At 51.1% G+C, this 13820-nt stretch overlaps 1 protein-coding gene across 1 annotated transcript; it reads right to left on the reverse strand.

Annotated features, from left to right (window-relative positions):
• Nucleotides 1-1108: 1108 nt before the first annotated feature.
• LOC109740226 (quinone-oxidoreductase QR2) lies at nucleotides 1109-2253 on the reverse strand. The gene is made up of 2 exons (XM_020299263.4): nucleotides 1987-2253; nucleotides 1109-1887 (listed from the first exon to the last, which is right to left on the reverse strand). The coding sequence occupies exons 1-2, from the start codon at nucleotides 2007-2009 to the stop codon at nucleotides 1296-1298; spliced, it is 615 nt and encodes a 204-aa protein (XP_020154852.1). The 5' UTR covers nucleotides 2010-2253; the 3' UTR covers nucleotides 1109-1295.
• Nucleotides 2254-13820: the final 11567 nt, after the last annotated feature.

The raw sequence follows: 13820 nt of genomic DNA on the forward strand, positions 1-13820 counted from the left end.
CGACAACGTGCGTCGTGATGAGGTGGTGCGGTGGGGTGGATCTGCCTCTGTAAGCCCCGGCAGGCCTGCCGGGATGATCCGAAGGTTTACTTCCGGGGGCAACCCCATCCTTGCCAGGCTCGCCTACCCGGCAAGGGAGATTTTTCCTTTAGCAATATCTTGCCTCTCTGGCTAGTCTTGGTCCTCTTGGTCTTCTTGTGCTGCACGTTGGTCCTTCGAAGAATTGATCCCTTGTGCTCCAATCTGACCTTGGTGCTGTGATCTTGTTCTCGTGCCTGTGCACAGTCTGGGCAACGGACCTAGGGTTTGTTGCACCGACAGCATCCGGGTGCACCAAGCGCGGTGTCATTGGCATTACTGCCAGTCATTGTCATGGCCAGATGTAACCCTCCACGACTGACACCTCGACCTGCACTGCATCCCGGTGCTAGCGGTGTCGCGGTCGCTGTGGGCGCACGCAGAAGACGTGCGCAAGCGCCGCGCCCTCCTCACGCCGGAGCAGGAGGCTGCCTACCTAGAGCACTGGCGACAGGTCCACCTGGTGGTGGAGCACACCGACAACGAGCGCTAGATGTAGGCCGAGCGCGAGGATGAGGAGTGTCGTGCCCATTGGGCATGGGAGGAGGAGGAAGAGCGTCGGGAGACGAAGGAGAAGGAGCGCGCCCGCCGCGCAGTAGTGCAGCCGGCGGGGTAGATGGCGAAGGAGGCGGCGCTGGCGGCGTGGGAGAGCGCATTACCCGGGGCTAGGTCGGCTCATCGACCTCACCGGCTTAGGGAGGGATGATGACGCCTAGGGTAGCGCGCTAGGGCGCAAGTTTTTTAATGTTTATTTTAAGTTTTATTAATGTTTAACTGGACTTTTGCCGGCGGTCGTTTGATGTTTAATGAAGTTAAACTTGAATGGATGTTTTCATATTTTTTATAAGTAGGCGCAAAAAAAATATGTCGGGCCACCGTTTAGTTCAAGGACCGACCCAAACGAAAAAACAGACACAGCAGTCCGTTCGCCCGATACAAACGGACATAAAACAATTAAAATGTGGGTACTTGACGCGTTCGAGTTGCTCTGAACCCTCACCGGCCGGGGAAACAATTTTTTGAGCAGGGGTGTTGCCAACGTGCACGCATTATTCTTTCCAAACATTGTACAGAAATAGCTTAAAGAAAATGATAATAGAAACCAGGACATTAGAGTAATTGGTAAATAAACATATTTTTATCCAGCTGACACGATGTGCGACTGGAAATCATGCACACACGATGTGCAATCCCCGAAACCCCGTGCCGTGAGCAGTTCACACGGCCTTGAGCTTCTGGGCGATGCCGGCAAAGTACTTTCCCTGGTGCGCCGCCAAGGCAAGCTCGGCATCGCTGGGCATTCTGCTGCCATCGGCGCTGGCGAAGGTGCCAGCTCCGTATGGGCTGCCGCCCTTGACCTCGTCCATGGCGAACATGCCGGCGCCGTGCGTGTAGCCGACAGGCACGAACAGCATGCCGTGGTGCGTCAGCTGCGTCACGGCCGTGAGAGCAGTGGTCTCCTGGCCGCCGCCCTGTGTGCCCGTGGCGAAGAAGACGCCCGCGGGCTTGCCGGCGAGGGACTGCTCCTGCCAGAGGCCGCCGGTGGAGTCAAAGAAGGCCTTCATCTGCGCGGCCATCATGCCGAACCGCGTCGGGAAGCCGAACAGGATGCCGTCGGCCTCAGCCAGCTGCCGCGCCGTTATGACGGGGTGATCCTCACGCCCCGGCGCCGCGTGCATCTTCCCCAGCACATCCTCCGGCAGCGTCTCCGGCACCCGCCAGACGGTGACCTCGACGCCAGGGACGGAGTCGGCGCCCTTCTTAATCTCCTCCGCAAGCGTCGCGACGTGTCCCCATGTCGAATAGTACCTGAATCGATGCAGATAAACGAAAAAAAATGGAGTAATAAGCAAACCATTGAGGTAACTAGCCGGAAGAAGAGTGAGCAGAGCATAGGCGGAGCATTACACGATGTAGATCTTGGTCGCCATTGCCGATCGGCAGCTAGACAATTCTACTGTAAAATTGGTTGTTTTCTAAATTGCTTTGCTTCCTTTTGCAGTGTAGGTAGCTGGCGAAGAAAGATGCCGGACAGGCTCCGGTATTTGTAGGGGAAGCTGGAGCCTTGAGGATTGTTAACTTGACGTCTTGTAGTTGTAGTCTTGCAGATTATTTAAAAACGATTCTTGAGAAAAAGAAGATGAACATCACCCGGCGGTGCTAATTATGAGTCTTGTGTAGTGGGTATAAAAAGAACAGTTTTGCTAGAACTCATCTAGATGAGATTTAATTTGGTCTCATTCATCTTTTATAGCCATTGGATGTGATGCTATAAGATGCGTGTGTGCTGATATGGGTTGTATCCGTTCTTGTTTTTCAGGTGAATGAGACCAAATTACGTCTCATCTAGATGAGTTCTAGGTACTCCCTATAAAGAAGTGTGGTCAAACTCTGATTAACGTGGCGCCCGTTGCGTACGTGGTCATAGCGTCAATACTGACTTACGTACTGCCATGTTGTATGTTTTTCCCACGGAATAGCTTGGATTCTCTCAGTTGGCCAATACCTCCATAGTCTGTGATTTCGTTAATAAAGGGGTACATAAAGCCGAAATAATGAAGCAAAATACAACCATAAGGCCAAAAAGCTCACCAGAAACAAAAACGACGTGCGAAGACAAGATGCCGAACACATTGTTTTATCTTAGGTGATGCGAATGAACGTGCGAAGACAAAGAAAAAAAGGTGATGCAAATGACGTGCGAAGACAAAGTGAGAAAATTCAGATGCTTTCGTTCTTCAAATCCTGGACGTCAGTACGTGGACAAATTCAACCAGCCGGGTGCATTCTACTCCTACTTGACCTACGTGCCGGCAAGAGAATAGAGAGGGATTTGTGGTATTGTTAATGTATTGCTTGAACCTAATGGGTATATATATGTAGAAGTACCTGGCCTTCTTGCAGTATAAGACAAGTTAGAATAAATCATAGTCTATCATATATTTTCTAAACAAACACGGTACTTAACATCTCTGCAGTCACAACAGTAGCAACGCAAACGGTGAGACCGAAGAAAAATTCAAAGGTCGTAAGCCGATGGACATCCTCCCACATTCGTAACGGTCGATATATCACGGAAGTTGCGGCTGCAGTGAAAATCAACGAGGTTGCTCAAGTAAATGCGGTAGCCCTTTATGCCGATATCGATGTTACCGAGAGTGGAGGCCGTGGTCGAGGTAGCCGTGTGAGGGATGCCGTGGTCGATGTCGAGTTGGGGATGGCCAGTGTTGAGGTAGTCGTCGTGGAGCCGCGGGTACAAAGAGATGCCATGTTAGTTAGGGGCGCGGTTGTGCACGCCATGAAGAAGACGGGGTGGACGAGGCGTCGCACCGGTTTGCCAAGCCCATGGACACATCGGTGTTGTCAGCACTGGGCATGCGTAGGGGAAGTCGGTGTTGACGAGGCGTCGTACTAGGTTTGCCAAGCCCGGGGACACGTCGTGGATGAAGGCGTGCGTCGGTGTTGCCAGCACCGGGCATGCGTAGACGGGGAACATCATGAGCTATACGCCATGTCGGAGGAACCAACAGAGGAGGACTCAACGACGGTCACGGCGCCAATAGACATGGAGTGGGAGGTGCCAATGTCGCCTGTGGTTGTCGGAGTAGATCAAGTCGTCGGGGAATATGACAAAGACACTAGCCATGAGCTGGTGTGGATGAAGACGAAGAGGTGGTTGGCGATGTGGTCGGCGGAACCAGAGGTAGCCCGTGGGGGGGGGGCACGTCGATCGCCCGGAGGAGCCCAACTACAGTACTCAAAGTGAGTGAGGAAGAACCCAATAGGACCGTGCGCGGAAGGTGGCGTTCCGATGCCTAGGGAGGCGGCGCGGCGCATACCACGTAGAAGTCGACTCGCGGGAACGGCCGAGTGGACCGCATGCCGTGGCGCTACGGCCCGAAGGGGCGACGCAGTGGCAGTGCGCATGTCAGGGTGATGACGGAGAAGACCTCGGGGGCTGCGTCATGGATCGTGTGCCGCGATGCTACGACTCGAAGGGATTACACAGCGGCAGCGCATGGGTCGGCGCAATCGTGGGGACCGCCTTGGGGCGACGACGTGTACCGCGTGTTGCCGCATGGAGAACCACGGGGCGGCGGCACTTCGGTTGGATGGGGCGACGCAACGGCAACCCATTGCTCAATCGGTGGAGGGGCGCTCTAGACTCGGGGACGATCTTCACGCGAGCTGTGGAGGCGCGCACAAATGACTGATCAGATCGGTCGTGCGACGCGGATGAGGCAGATCACGGGCGATTGGGTGATCAATCTGATCGCTCGCGAGATCGGGGACGCTGCTCGATGATGATGCAGCCTAGAGTTTAGGATCATGGCCTAGAGCCTAGGTAAAGGCAGCGTGGCCCTTGGTGGAGATCATGAAGATCGACCTTCCCAAGGGGCGGCTCGGTGTGGAAGCGGCGGTGGCTAGAGTTTAGGATCGAGGTTAGGTTGATACCATGTAAGAGGAATAGAGAAGGATTGGTGAAATTATTATGTACTCCCTCCGTTCCTTTATATAAAGTGTATTTGTTTTTTAAAAAGTCAAACGAGTATAAGTTTAACCAAGTTTTTAGAAAAATATATCAATATCCATAATATGAAATTTATATCATTCGATTGATTATGAAAGGTGGTTTCATATTTTATCTATTAGGTATTGCAGATGTTTCTATTTTGTTCTATAATCTTGGTCAAACTTTCAAATGATTGACTTGCACGAAAACCAATACATTTTGGAACAGAGGGAGTATTGCTTAAGCCTTGTGCTAGGGCAACCGATCAACACGATCGGCGGACGAACCCTAGGTAAAGATGACGCGACTCCTGGTGGAGATCATGAAGATCGACCTTCCCGGGGCGGCGTGGTGCGGAAGCGGCGGCGGCTAGAATTTAGGATCGCAGTTAGCCTGATAGCATGTAAGAGGAATAGACAAGGATTATTTTATTCTTTTTAAAAAGAAGGATGTACCCCCGGCCACTGCATCTGGGCGATGCATGTGGCCATTTTATTAATATTCACAAAGTCCTTACAAGGTAATACATCAGTAAGGCCGAGCCATCATTTTGGCAACACCTGTCGCTACTCCTATCTACATGATGAAAGGGTGCCGAATGTCCGAGCCTAATACTAAACAGACATCGCACCAACATCTAACATCTAATGCCGGATGCCCCATCCAAGCCGCAACACCTACACTGGATTACACACCGGTTCGGCGCACTTTCAGTGGGCACCACATGCGCACGTTGCAAGGGCCGTCACCTCCTTAATCCATAGATCCATCCTCAGATCAGATACTGACGCATCGACCTTGCCAGGCCTCTCTTCCATCGATGCCACCACGACGCCAGATAGCGTCCTCCTCCTGCATGAGTCCGTTGTCGCCCATCGGATGCCGGGTCTCCACTGCGCCACGCCGCCGAGATCAGCCGCCACCGTTGTGTAGGATGAAGCACCGCTCCACCACCTACCGACGCCCAACCACCAAGCCGTTCACATGTCCATCCAGCCGATGAATGTCTTCAAAGATGATGCCCCCATGGGGGTGACGACGAAGACGTCGCCATCATCCGATCCAGGAGGTCCTCAACGCCTCCAACGAGGGCTACGACGCCCATGGGCGCCGCCGTCAATGGTAGCCTCCTCCAAATCTAAGGTTTCCTCCGGAAACAATGGAGCGAGGGACGCCCCTGCCATCACCTCCAACGAGGAAAACGACACCCATAGGCGTCGCTGGCGATGGTGGCATCCTCACCCACTTCAGCAGCTAGGCCACCATCTCCTCCTCCACTTGATCCGCCGCCGAGAAGCCACCATGAGGAAACACCCATCGACCAAATCCCTTTGGACCGGCGATGAAGACAGCCAAAGGTAGAGTAGGTCACATCTCTGCGTGACCGGCGCCATGGCCACACACACGTCGTCCGAGGCGCCCGCTCAAGATCCACCGTCACAGCCACGCCTCCAAGCCGCGACGGAGAGACGCCCCGCCGCCGCCATCATCCCCCCACATGAGCTTTGCGCAGTCGGGATCGGGCGGCGGCGGGAGGGGAGGCAGAGGGGAAGGGAGGCGGAGGGGACGCGAGGCGGAGGGGAGGGGAGGATTGATACAATTATTGATGTATTGCTTGAACCTTGTGGACATATATTTATATCTTTACCTAATAATAAAGAAAATTGGGTTTCTTTCGTCCGTCATGGCATTTTTCAGAAAAGTCCCTCTATTTCAGAGAATTTAACCCGCCGTCCGGATTTAAGTCACACCCGAACCGTTATTTTACATTTTTCGAAACCCCCCCTGATATTTTAGGTAATTCATCCGCGGATCATATTTAAGTCAAACAAATGCTTTTTAAAATCATCCATATCTTTTAAACCGTAATTCCGATTTGAACATGTTATATATGAAATTTGATTAGAAAAATATGTAGAATATGAATATGAGATTATTTTTACCTGTTAAGTATTTTTAAATATTATTTTGGAATATATTTGAGTCAAACCAAATGATTTTCTAAATTATCTGTATCTTTTAAACCGTAACTTCGATTTTAACATATTATATATGAAATTTTATTAGAAAAATGTGTGGAATCTAAATATGATGTTAGTTTTACCTGTTAAATATTTTTAAAATATTGTTATGGAAGCAAAGTTAAATTTATAGCGCAAGATTCTTTTTTCATACCGGTGGCGATCCAGATTGCAAATAAACACCCCACTATAACCATATAGGGAAAGAAAACATCGATAACTACACATGCATACCTCTAAAAAATGTCGCAGGGGAAAACAACAGATTTCTCATCGCGAGAGTGAGAGAGAGAGAGAGAGATGGGGAGAGGGAGAGAGAGACGCCTTAGGATTAACCATATTCAACACATGTCTTTTGTTGTTTTGTGTGAACACCGAGGCCATCGCCAGCGACGGTGAGAAGGAGGATAAGCGGCAACACAAATATGATGCCTCGCAAAAATAAAGGAGATGGACCTATTGTGATCTTGTGTGATGGTTGTTGAGTTAAGAGCGTGTGTTATGTTTTCTCTTCCGTTGCAACGCACGGGCTCTTTTGCGTGTGTGTGTATATATGTGAGAGTAACATGACCTTTTTGACAAGACAAGATAGAATAAATTCTATTATATGCTATATTTTATACACAATCACGATACTAAGATCTAACTACCTTTAGAAGGAGAAAATTAAATAACCCAAGTTGTACAAAATTGGAAGCTTCCACTCGGCGTACGTGTTTGGTCATGCACACGCAACTAACATATGATGACCATTTGTTTGTGTCACATACTTTATGGCCTTTTGTGTGATGCAGCGCGAGCATCATCGACATGTGTTGAGAGCCAGTCAAGTGACGTGACGTGATTAACTAGCTGCATATTTTCTTTCTTGGTCAGGCCAGCGGAAAGCTAGGGACGGTCACGTGTGAGTTGGTGATCCATGCACGTCACGCATGCATCATGCTGAAGTTCGTACAGAGTGGTAAACTGCCACTACGACTAGTAGTATTTTTAGTTAATACCACCTCTAGTACATAAACTTGTCCTGATGGAAATAAATTCATACAAAAACTAAAAAATCCCATAAAAGTAGTACGCAAACTTTTGCTAACGGAACATTTTAGTCCATTTTCGTCTATTCTGCCGGTCCACCGTCTCCTGCTGTTATAACGTTCGCTGACGTGGAACCGGGCCCACTTGTCAGTGTCACAGATAGAACAATAAACCAAACCGGGCCCACTTGTCAGTGTCACAGATAGAACAATATACCAAACCATAAAATAGCACGCGGCCGGATTCGATCCGGAGACCTCGCGCACGCAGTCTACGTGACCAAGGCTGGAACGCGCTAACCACCCAGACAAAATACACTTGTTCTACTAATTATAGCTGCAACCATTATATTCTTTCGGTCATGCACAGTTTACACTCATAATGTTTTCTTAAATACCGAGAGTTGTATTCCGCGCTAAAGATACGTTCAGTGATCCATTTGAGTATGTATGCTTCATGTTTGAGCCAAGGTTTCTTGTACATGAGCTGGAAGACGATGCCGCTGTTCACTGCTTCGGTATATGAGAGCAATTTCAATGGGTTGACCCAAACGGACGGTGATTTTGTCCGCTTTTTATCTGTTTGGATCGGCAAGACGGACACGGATGTCCGCTTCCGCATTTGGTTCGGCGCGTGCGCCCAACACTCGCCTGGACCCATTTTAACGGCGCTAGAAAAAAAATGAACGCATGCATATTAAAAAAACAACATTAATTAAACATTAAAGCCGGCCACGAAGGTCGGCGAGAGTCCAGGAGTAGCGCTCGACGGGGGACGGCTCCGGCTCGGGCTCCGGCTGCTTCTCCGGCTTGATGGGGGACTGCGGGGCCACCGGCGGCACCACGCAGTCGCCCGCCGTGGAGAGGGCAAGTGCCTTCGCCATTGCCGCTTCGTAGCGAGCCTCCTCTTCCTCCGCGGCCTCTGCCCTGCGCCGCTCATCCTCCTCGCTCTCCCGGTAGACGGCCGCAAGGGCCGCCTGGTAGGTGTCCTCGGCCGCCTGGTCCTTCTCGCGGACGATGAGCGGCGGCGGCGGCTCGCTCCGGTCGACCTCGCGCACGCCCCGTCGCCTCGCCTCCTCGTGCTCGAAGGCGAACCACCTCGCCCAGTTGGGCGAGTCGGGTGCGTAGGCGGCCTCGCGGCGCTGCTCCGGCGTCAGCAGCGCCCGCCGGCGCCGCACCTCCTCCTTGTGAGCCTGAGCCGACCGCGGCGCCGCCGGCACTGGGATCCTATCTGGATCCAGATGCCAGTCGTGCGGCAGCCTCATGTCGGGATATGGCAGGGGCTGGCGGTGCTGCCAGTGCCACTCTGCATGGTGCACCGGCACGTTCACGCGCTGCCTCTGCCGACGAGGCGCCGGCGCCGGCGGAGGTGGGAGGAACTCTGAGGGGAAAGGGGTGGCGGGGGCCTTGCCCTTGGCCTTGCTGCCGCTGGCGCCGGAGAAGAGGCCCATCTCGCTGTGGTTGTGGTGGCTAGGGTTTGCCGGCGACGAGGGAGCAAAGGTTGGCAGATGTGGACGGCGAGTTTGGATGAGGACGGCCCCGCCGCACGGTCGGCTTAAAAAAGGACGAGTGTCGTCGCTGACGCATGGGCCCGTGGTCATAAATTAAGCTGACCGCGTGGGCAGCGGGTAGTTGGACGGCCGGCATGTGGGGACGCGGTGGACAGCGAGAAGGCGCGCGAAGCGTCTGTTCGGTGTCCGCGCCGATGCATTTGGGGCGCAAATTTGGGCCGCAAATGCGTCGGCGCGGACGCGATGCGGACGTGATTTGGGTTTGGGTCGGCGCGTTGGGCCACCACTTTTGTTCGCGCCGACCCAAACGGACGCAGGCGGACGCAATGGGTCGGTCCTTTTGAGTTGCTCTGAGCCACTAGCATCTCTTCAACGACCGATACCAAATAACTGGGCCAGCTAACGTGGCTATATTCCTGTGCTGGCAACATTGAGCAGACCCCGTCATCCTGCCGATACAGTCACCATCCCACAACACAACACTGTCCCCTTCACCGGAGGCGAGGCGGACCAGGGACGACGCCGGCGAGAGGCAGAGAAACCCTAGCTTTAGGGAGGCGGCGACTGTAGGGAATCATTTTCTGATAATTCACCATCAGTAATCATAACTCATTGGTTGTGTGCATCGTTCGATATAGAGGCTGGGGGTTATCCTTGTTGGAAATATGCCCTAGAGGCAATAATAAAATGGTTATTTTTATATTTCCTTGTTCATGATAATTGTATATTGTTCATGCTATAATTGTATTAACTGGAAACCGCAATACATGTGTGAATACATAGACCACAACATGTCCCTAGTGAGTCTCTAGTTGACTAGCTCGTTGATCAATAGATGGTTATGGTTTCCTGACCATGGACATTGGATGTCATTGATAACGGGATCACATCATTAGGAGAATGATGTGATGGACAAGACCCAATCCTAAGCATAGCACAAGATCGTGTAGTTCGTTTGCTAAAAGCTTTTCTAATGTCAAGTATCATTTCTTTAGACCATGAGATTGTGCAACTCCCGGATACCGTAGGAATGCTTTGGGTGTACCAAACGTCACAACGTAACTGGGTGGCTATAAAGGTACACTACAGGTATCTCCGAAAGTGTCTGTTGGGTTGGCACGAATCAAGACTGGGATTTGTCACTCCGTATGACGGAGAGGTATCTCTGGGCCCACTCGGTAATGCATCACCATAATGAGCTCAATGTGACTAAGTAGTTAGTCGCGGGATCATGCATTACGGAACGAGTAAAGTGACTTGCCGGTAACAAGATTGAACGAGGTATTGGAATACCGACGATCGAATTTCGGGCAAGTAACGTACCGATTGACAAAGGGAATTGTATACAGGATTGATTGAATCTCTGACATCGTGGTTCATCCGATGAGATCATCGTGGAACATGTGGGAGCCAACACGGGTATCCAGATCCCGCTGTTGGTTATTGGCCAGAGAGCTGTGTCGGTCATGTCTGCATGATTCCCGAACCCGTAGGGTCTACACACTTAAGGTTCGGTGACGCTAGAGTTGTTATGGGAATTAGTGTGCAGTTACCGAATGTTGTTCGGAATCCCGGATGAGATCCCGGACGTCACGAGGAGTTCCGGAATTGTCCGGAGGTAAAGATTTATATATGGGAAGTCCTATTTTGGCCACCGGAAAATGTTCGGGATTTTTCAGTATTGTACCGGGAAGGTTCTAAAAGGTTCCGGAGTGGGGCCCACCTGCATGGGGGGACCCACATGAACGTGGCTAGTGGGGACAAGGCCCCACACCCCTGGTCAAGGCGCACCAAGATCCCCCCTTAGAAGGAATAAGATCATATCCCGAAGGGATAAGATCAAGATCCATAAAAAAGGGGGATAACAATCGGTGGGGAAGGGAAATGATGGGATTTCTTTCCTCCCACCTTTGCCAACGCCCCAATGGACTTCGAGGACAAGAAACCAGCCCCCTCAACTCCTATATATAGTGGGGAGGCGCATGGGAGCTTGACCCTTCCCCTGGCGCAGCCCTTCTGTCGTGGAATTGTCACGGCAGATGTCCTCGTGCAAGGACTTAGTCGTGGAGCCATCGCAGCTAGGAAGCTTAAAGGGGTTAAGCGGGACAAGGAACACGAGGGTTATACTGGTTCGGCCCCTTACGGTGAAGGTAAAAGCCTACGTCCAGTTGAGGTGGTATTACTTAGGGTTTCGATGACCAGGGAGCTTAATCGCTATGCCTGGCTCTCGATCTGTTGTCTCTCGTCCTGAACCGCCGCCGGGTCATCCCTTTATATAGAGAGGTTGACGCCCCGCGGCTCTCAGAGTCCCGGCCGGCTTATAACAGTATTCGGCTCGGACTCTTAACTACTCTTGCCTTACATTACAAGTCTCGCCATAACGGCGGGTTATCACTACGGGCCTTAAGCCGCCTCCGGGTCTTAAGCCCATTATTGATCCGCCATCCTCAAGCTTGGTACTGGGCTTCACATGATGATCATTATGACGTAACCCGGCCCCTCCTAGGCGGGTGACTCTAATGGTTATATCCTCAACATTAGGCCCCAGATTGATTTGAACCGGTTCATGTCAATCTTCAAAAATCTTCAAAATCTTCCGGCTTCTGCTTGTGCAAAGGTTATAACCCGCCGTGGCGTCATCTTCTGGATTCTTGGTAACCCTCCATGACGTCATCTTCCATTAAATTCATTTTTTATTCTGTCATATCTCAACGGATCTTATCTTTAAAGACCATCCCGAAAATCGAGGCGTTTCTGCGGCAAGATAATCATGTCTTCCGCCTCCTCTTTTCCCGCGCCCATTTACCAGCCGGCCCTTATAAATAGGCCCGGCCCATAAGCCTTCGTCACTCTTCTCCTCCATCGTATTCCTCCTCTGACGCTCCAGAGCCCGAGCTCCGCCGCCGCCGCCGCGCACCTTGTCTTCACCGACCAAGGCCGCTGCATCAACCTGTCTTGACCAGAATCCTGCGGCGCACCTCCGCTGCTCATCAGCACCAGTAAGTCCTCGCCGTCCCGTACCTTAGATCCGCATTAGAGCTCGCAAGTTCTCTGTGTTCTTCGTAGTTCATCGCGATTTCTTCACAGCTCCGCCACCGAGGTTCCCTTTGATCCAAAAACGGTACAGACTCCCTGCGGTAGTAGTTTCTCACTCATTTTTATGCTAGTAAATCCCCTTTGTCCGCAACAAGACCTCATTTAGAGCTTATGAACTTCTCTGTATCAGTTTTTAGGTCTAGATACTTTTCCTTTCTAAACGACCGTTTGATCCAAAATAATCCCTGCAATCTGTGAAACTTGTTTGTGCAATACTTAGACAAAAACTGCATCTGTTAGCCATGGCGGCTCATATCGCCGGCTTAAAAGAGGCCATGCTTTGTGAAATTTCCGGCTCATTCATAATAGAGTTTTAAACAACTTGAATTACTTATGATATCCACAGGGCTTAGATAACCCGACACAATTAGCCATATATCATTAGGCCCCTTCATAAGCCGCCATCTTGAATACTGAACTGAAATCTTCCTCCGGCTTAAATTTGAACCGGAAACTTTCTTTTGTCATAGGCTTCCGTCTTTCACAATGCCGCCCAAGGCTCCCAAGGGACCCATTACGTGCAACTGGGTGAGATCCAACGTTACTGATAATACCTTAGATGACTTCGTGAAGACGGGTTACCTGCCTAAGAAGGAGGTCATGTCCTATCGTGCCCCTGACCCGTCCGAAGAAAGACCTCAACCAAGAGACGGAGAGGTTGTTATATTTTCTGATCACATAAGCCGGGGTTTTGCACCTCCCGGCTCAAAATTCTTCAGAGATGTTCTGCACTTTTTTTATCTGCGACCTCAAGACATTGGACCCAATTCCGTGTCGAACATTTGTAACTTCCAAGTGTTCTCTGAGGTGTACCTTGGAGAAGAGCCCAGCCTACTGCTCTTTAGGGAGCTGTTTTATCTGAACCGCCAGAACGAGTGTGCCAACGGGCCTAGCTTGGAACTTGGTGGAATTTCAATCCAACGACGGAGAGATTGCCTCTTTCCTTATGCTGAGCCGCCAAGCCACCCAAAGGACTGGAACCAGACATGGTTCTACTGCCAGGATACTTCTCCGGCTGATGAGAACCCTCTGCCCGGCTTTCGCGCCCTGCGTCTGGAGTCAAATCACCCCCTGCCAGACAAATTATCTCAAGCTGAGCGTCAACCACTTATCCCCACCATCAACAAGATTAAAGCTCTTCTGGGAAACGGCCTTAACGGCGTTGATCTGGTCCGGGTCTGGATTGCTTGGCGGGTGATTCCTCTAAGCCGCCGCCCCGGCTTAATGTGTGATTACACGGGCCGGAAGGATGATCCTCTTCGGCACAGCCCCAACGACTTACCTGAGGACGTCGTTGATGACATGACCAAGTCCCTTCTAAACGAGAGCTTAGCAGATTGCGGGAGGACAGGCTTAAGTCCCTTCTGCAAAGCTAACCCGGCTCCGGCGGTAAGCTACTGATCTGAGCACCTTACTTTCTATTTTAACAATTTTCATCTTTAACTTCAAGAAACCTTTGTTGTATTTTTCAGGCTAATGATAAGTTCTGGAAGGTCAGGTATGACCATGAGGCTGCTAAAAAAGCCAGGAAGGTTAAAAAAGCCGCCAGGAGAGCCGCTCCCCGCAAGAA

The sequence above is a fragment of the Aegilops tauschii genome, chromosome 2 (genome assembly GCF_002575655.3).
Source record: "Aegilops tauschii subsp. strangulata cultivar AL8/78 chromosome 2, Aet v6.0, whole genome shotgun sequence".
Taxonomy (NCBI): Eukaryota; Viridiplantae; Streptophyta; class Magnoliopsida; order Poales; family Poaceae; genus Aegilops; species Aegilops tauschii.

What these genes read in the sequence shown, in the direction of transcription:
- LOC109740226 (XM_020299263.4), bottom strand. Translation starts at nt 2,009, where the DNA reads ATGGCGACCAAGATCTACATCGT. An exon ending in GCGACCAAGATCTACATCGT is followed by an intron (nt 1,888 to 1,986) that starts GTAATGCTCCGC and finishes GCATCGATTCAG; the next exon opens with GTACTATTCGACATGGGGAC.